Below are 6,249 nucleotides of genomic sequence, written 5' to 3'. Positions count from 1 at the left end.
ATGATGAACTCTCACGAGGTCTTCAATGCTTAAACTTCCATTTGATATGCATGCCCCTCTCTTTCAAAGCTTTTCGATGGCTTTATTTTAGTAACACTTAAGTCAAGAATAATGTACCAATTGTTTGTCTTTTTTAACACAACCATCTTCCTTGTTCTTTAGACCAATCATTATCATTAAATTAACCTCCTTTCTGTCAACATCCTTTATTTCGAAACTATTTGACTATATATCAATCATTTTGTGGTGATATAATTTTCATGAGAGGAGGCACCTTCACTCAAGGAAGAAGGAAGGATTCACTCCAAATGGCCAAGAGAAGGTTCACAAAAGAACAGAGAGACAAGTGAATTTCCACAGTGATTGTGAATTAAATGATAATACCACAGTAGGTTCCGAAGAACTCAGCTTGATCAGCGTTCATACAATTTAAGTCAATAACATTAAGTTAATCATCTCAATAGCACTAATAAACTGGTTACTCTAGTGTGAAAAATGGTTGGCCTGGCATCGTCAATGGAAGTAAAAATTTCGACCTGGATTGAAACAGACCGATGATCGACCAGACAATTTCTACCAAAATTGGATTTTGATGGGCTCGTTCAGTCCTCAACGGCGGAAGAACTTCAATTCTAAAAAAAAATACCAACAAGATAGAGATGCTAGAGTCGAAGGGAAATGGGAAATCACCTGCCAGATGCGTCGGAGGCGTTTCTTGGCGTTGCTCCTCCGAGTGCCGGTGATTCTGATCCGCTTCCACGGCTTCCCCGCGGAGTTGAACCGCTGTATGATCTCCAGCGCCCGTGTTCCCCAGAACGCCCCCATGAACCCGCTCATCTCTCCCTGTACGCTTCGGCTTTGTAGCGGCGCTCGGGCTTGGTGAGAAGAGCAGACACGGCGTCGTCGGGGCCGTATGGTGGAGGAAAGGCGAGGAGGGGAAAAATAAGAGAAGAGGGGACGGCGCTTCCTGGGTTCGTGAAGGAAGGAGACGCGCGGCTCCTTCTCCCGGCAGCAGCAGGGAGCACGCGGTGGTGGCTACGATCTGCGGCTGAGCGCGATGGCAAGGCGGCAGAAGATAGAGAGAGGAGAAGAGGTGAAGGTGGGGTTCGGCTTCGCGTCGGCAGCCCCTCCGGTCGGCGTCGACGGCGAGAAGCAGAGACAAAAGGGGCTGCGTCGGCGTCGACGGCGAGAAACAGAGACAAAAGGGGCTGCGGCGCAATTGGGAACGAAAATCGCGATTGGGAAACCTACCTCTTTAATAATCTTTCTTAATGGTTCCTAATGGGTTTGGGTTTATACCATTAACCCATTAATCCAAGAAACCTCATCCACTAACCAATTAAACTCATTAAATCTCCTAACACTAAATGTATTAGGATTTAATTGATTAAACCTCATCTACATTAGGTTTATTTAATTAATCCCTTTTAAATTAAAGTTAAGGCTATTTAACTTTAGGTTCTACACTGTAGGTATTCGACGTTTCCAAAAATCAGAAACTTCAACTTTATCGCCGTTTCCCGTTTTCATTCTCCAAGTTTCCAGACAGCAACTTCTACATTGGGTTTAATACTATCCCGATATATCGATTTGAATCGTGCCGTTATATATTTCGTGTCACTTTATAACAACGTTATTTCGTGTCACTCAGGTGTCTTTAATATAGATCATATAACGATAGCGTTTTAAAGAGAGTAAATTATGATGGTTAAATGATTAAAAAATAGATTGGGTTAAAATTTTTATCAATTTATTTTAAGATTAGTTCAGATAGATTGATCTGTTTAGGTTTATGGTGATTTGTATGGATCGATTTGTAGCAAACTTAAATTGGTTTGGAGAAAATTTATTTATTTATTTTAAATTTTAAAATTAAAGTAGAAAGTTTAGTAGGATTTAATCCATCTAAATCATAATTTAAGTTAAAAATTTTCAATTTGATCTAATCCAAATTTAAATTTTTTAATATTTTTAATATTTTATTTTTTAATAAGTTTATGGATTGGTCCGTCTAATCTGTAATTCGTTTTGAGTTAGATTAGATTAGAGATTTTTAATCCACTAAGTTGGTGTGTCAGTTTATCTCGTCTTGTCATATGATGAGTTTTTAGTGGATTGGCTCGTCTCATCATGAATTGGTCTGTTTGACAACTTTATCTATATTTATTAGATGATAAAAATATATATAATAAAATTTTATTGGTTAATATTTACAAATAATTTATGAATAAAATTATTTAATTAATTATCTGATATTTTTTATTTAAAATTATGAGCGTCGCGCCGGCTGTCGCGCCTGCGATCGCCGGTCGAGGGCTAGTGCCCACGTCACCTCTTATCTCAGCACTGCGGTACTCGGTCCCATCTTGGATGACCCAATGACGACACGGGTTTGCTTTTGGGTAGCTGCGTGGCCTTGGCGGTCATCGCAAAGATCCGTGAGCGAGTGAGTCTCGACCGGCTTGCGGTCGGAGTGCGGACGTCCGCATCTTGTTGTCCTCTTCTGTGCTTTCGCCTAGAAAAGCCGGCCCTCGGTGGGGGAGCCCGCAGAGAGCAAGATGGATGCGGTGCTGTGCGACGAGTTGGTGCAGGAGATTCTCCGGCGACTGCCGCCGTCCGCCGCGCCCTCCGCTTCCCTCGTATCCAAGCGGTGGCTCTCCCTCCTCCGATCCTCCACCACCTCCCTCTCCCTCGCCGTCCGTCCGCGTCTTCCTAATTCGCCGTCGCTCTCGTCCATCCTCGCCCACTACCCTTCCGTCTCCGACCTCACCGTCGTCTCCAATCGCAAGGATGAAGAAGATGAGGACGGCGGCGCCGACGTGGTACTGTTCGCTATTGCTTCCGCCGCTTGCACCCGCCGCCTCACTCGATTAAGATTCATCCCTGCTGCCCCGGTCTCCCCTTCCGCGCTTCAATCATCCGCCGCCGCCTTCGCCTCCCTCACCTCCCTCCAGATCGCCTCCCTGTTTCCCCTCTCCTTCCGCTGGCTCGCCGCCCTCCCCTTTCTCAAATCCTTCTCCCTCGTCCGCTCCCGCGCCAAACGCCCCAGTATCCAGGAACTTCCCGATGATGATGATGATGATGACGATGACAGTGAAAACTCTATCGTGATGCTGCCGCTTGAGAGTCTGTCGTTGTCCGGGATCTACGCCTCCGATCGCGGCCTCTCCTGGCTGTGGCGCCGCTGCAGCGGTCTCCGCTGGCTGCAGTTGCGGGCATGTGAGGGAACCGGCGATGGCGCCTTTTCGTCGGGTTTCCCCCTCTGCCTTACCGGCCTTCTCGGGCTCGAGCTCCGCACCTGCCGCTCCATCGCCGACCGCGTCCTCCTTCTCGCTGCCGATAGATGCCGCAACCTCGCCTCCTTCCTCCTCTACGACGGCGGCAGCCGCGACGCCCTTCACCACTTCATCCACCGCCGCGGCGCCGCGCTCCGCACCCTCGACCTCCGCCTCCCGCTTGACCTCCACAACGACCATCTCTTCGCCATTGCTGCGGAAGATCGTGATCACTACCGCCTCTGCCACCACCAGCTCGCCTCCCTCCGCCTCCATAGCTGCTGCCTCGTCACGGGAGACGGGCTCCGCTCCCTCGCCCGCTCTCCGGCCGGAGCCGCCATTGAAGAGCTCGCGCTGGTGAACTGTGACGTGGTGGAGCGGGAGCCCGGGCTCCTCACGTTCCTCAGCCAAAGCATGCAGCGCCTCCGGCGGCTCGACTTGTCGCACAACGAGACGATGACCGACAAGGAGGTGGGATCCATGCTAGCTTCCTGCAAGAATCTAGTCGAGATCAGGCTCAAAGGTTGCAGGGCACTGACCGGCGATTCCCTTAACTCCTTGCTCAAGCACTGTGGTAAGCAGGTGGAGCTGCTAGACATGTCGCGATGCCCAGCCGTCGGAAACGAAGCAATTGAGAAATTTGTCACCAACGCCGGCCGGTTGAGCCAGTTGATCGTTGAGGAGGACAAAGTGACTGAAGCAGCTAGAGCTTGGCTATGGCGGAAAGCCATTAACCTCAGTTAATCTAGCAATGAAGGTACACATTTCAAGCTCAAAAAGATCCTATTTTTCCTTCCTGTTCTCTGATAAACTATCAACTTCTTCAGTTGTCTATCCTGTAAATAGAAGTCTCATCTTCATACAATGAACTGGATTTTTATGAATATGTTTGATCACTTCAATGACAATACTCTGTTTTGAAGTGTTTCAAAACTCATCATCATGCTTGTCTCTGCTTCATGAATTCAAAGAAAAGAACTTTTTTTTTCTCAAGGAAAGAATTGGAAGACCATGGTGTCTAACAAAAGTATGATACCGACCTCAGTTGGACCAATTGAACTCAACCAAGATAACTCATATTTGGATTCTAAGAAGATGAAATACAATGAAAACAAGTGGAGGGGAAGAGGGGAACATCAACCTGAGCACTAAGTGGAATGATATTGTAGTCAAAGAAATCGATATGTATTCCAGTTCTAATTGCTAATCTTAACTGAGATATTTTTATAGATATGGAGAAAGCTTGTTTTACTAAGGTGTTCTAGAATTCTCATTCTATGCATGATAACACTCATTTGAGTTGATCTAAACATGTTTTGAAGCGTGCCAAAGTAACAAAACATTACCATTTCAACTAGAAATCAAAATTCTGCACTGAACAATATGGTTTTCTGCATTCTTTACCACGAGATCTCATCATCGATATGAAACTATTTCCCATCAGGAGTGAGAGCAACAAGGCTAAACCACTATGTAACGGTTGATACATGGAAGTTCATCTATGATTTGGAAGAACTTTCCTTTTCAATATTTAAGCTCATTAGTCATGCATGAAATGAATCTACTAAACTGCAGGCAACTAGAGTAATGACAAATGTTTGGTGGTCATTCGTTTTCTCTTTATCTCTTTTATCATTTTCTTTAACAAAAATTCTAGAAAGCTAACTCAGGCATTGTAGAATCTTTTGGTAAGAATTATTGTATCTTTGATTCTTGCAATTCATGTTTCTTTTGCTGTCATGTTCCTTCATGAATGATGATTAAAACTAAACTGCATGCTCAATGTTTGTTGAAACTTTGTCTAATTCATGATGGAGTCCCTTTTTATTTCTTAATTTTTGCAATTATCTAACTCTGATTATTTCTGTTTTATTTTTTGAAGAACTAGTACTAATAATACTAATAGTTGCTTGATTTAGTGGTAAGTGAGATAGATTCAAAGAGCTTTTGACCAATGCTGAGGGTTTAAATTGATGGATCAACCCTATCAATACTCAATTCATGTTTCTTAAATTCTTGCAATTATCTATCTCTGATTTCTGTTTCATATCATCTCTAAATATTATTGAGGAACTAATATTAATAGTTGCCTTTATCAAATATTAAGGGTTCATTATTGAAGAACTTTGATAGTACTTGAATCTTTGAGTCGATTTCATCTATGTTTGCTTCCTCCAATTCCTTCATTGATGTCATCTTTGACATGGATTTGTAGTTGGAATGTCTATTAGCTGACTGAATTTGCTGTTAGAAACTGGTTGTTGATCAAGTATTCAGTATATTCCTAATGTCTATGTATATGGATCAACAACTTGAGGACATATTTGTTTTCAGCTCGATAAGTACTCGCTTGTTCTTATTTAAAGTATTCCAGAAACCGCTATGATTTCGATATTTTTTTTGTTGCGATAGGGAAGCTTTAACCATAAGGGATTGACTTGGTTCAACTTAAAGAGGATTTCATTTGTAAGTATTTGATTTTTTGAGTTTTCTTTTATTATTTTTTTTTAAAAAAAATATACTTCTAACCCTACAAAGTTCATTATTGTTTTTTTAAAATAATATTATGTTTTATTGATTTAAATTATAAAAAAAGAATAGAAATTTGACCTATCTTGATGGAGACCCATTCCAACTTGCCTTATGGCATCTTTATTTTTTTTAATATTATTTTTTATTCTTAGCTCTATAAATTTCATAAAATTTTAATAAATTAATTTAATTTTTTTTGTAGAAAATAAAAAGGGCATCTCTAATTATTTATATTGTAAATTAATTATCCAATTTTGATATGGTTAATTAGGGATGCTTTTGAATTGGTGACACATAATCCTAATTTTAACAATACAAGATTGACTAAATTTATAAAAAAATGTGAAAATATTTTATTTATTATAATTTATGATTCGAAATTTAACAATGTTTATTAAATGAAATAATTTAAAATAATAGAATTTACGATGGATTTATTAAT

General features: G+C 41.8%; 2 protein-coding genes across 2 annotated transcripts in view; one reads left to right on the top strand and one right to left on the bottom strand.

Annotated features, from left to right (window-relative positions):
• The window catches only part of LOC141823113 (uncharacterized), a 21,615-nt gene extending 20,393 nt beyond the window's left edge, over window positions 1-1,222 (bottom strand). The window contains exons 1-2 of the mRNA XM_074710383.1: window positions 1,023-1,222; window positions 691-860 (exon numbers count right to left, since the gene is read on the bottom strand). Of these exons, the coding sequence (XP_074566484.1) occupies window positions 691-837 (147 nt within the window). The 5' untranslated portion in view covers window positions 838-860; window positions 1,023-1,222. The remainder of the gene's footprint in view (window positions 1-690; window positions 861-1,022) is intronic.
• A 1,336-nt stretch (window positions 1,223-2,558) lies between these two features.
• LOC141823269 (uncharacterized) lies at window positions 2,559-4,995 on the top strand. Its single transcript, XM_074710532.1, has one exon. The coding sequence runs from the start codon at window positions 2,559-2,561 to the stop codon at window positions 4,017-4,019; it is 1,461 nt and encodes a 486-aa protein (XP_074566633.1). The 3' UTR covers window positions 4,020-4,995.
• Window positions 4,996-6,249: the final 1,254 nt, after the last annotated feature.

The sequence above is a fragment of the Curcuma longa genome, chromosome 3 (genome assembly GCF_044706935.1).
Source record: "Curcuma longa cultivar G26 ecotype Majalengka, Jawa Barat chromosome 3, ITB_CL_G26_1.1, whole genome shotgun sequence".
NCBI lineage: Eukaryota > Viridiplantae > Streptophyta > Magnoliopsida > Zingiberales > Zingiberaceae > Curcuma > Curcuma longa.
This window is presented reverse-complemented; position numbering and strand designations above follow the sequence as displayed.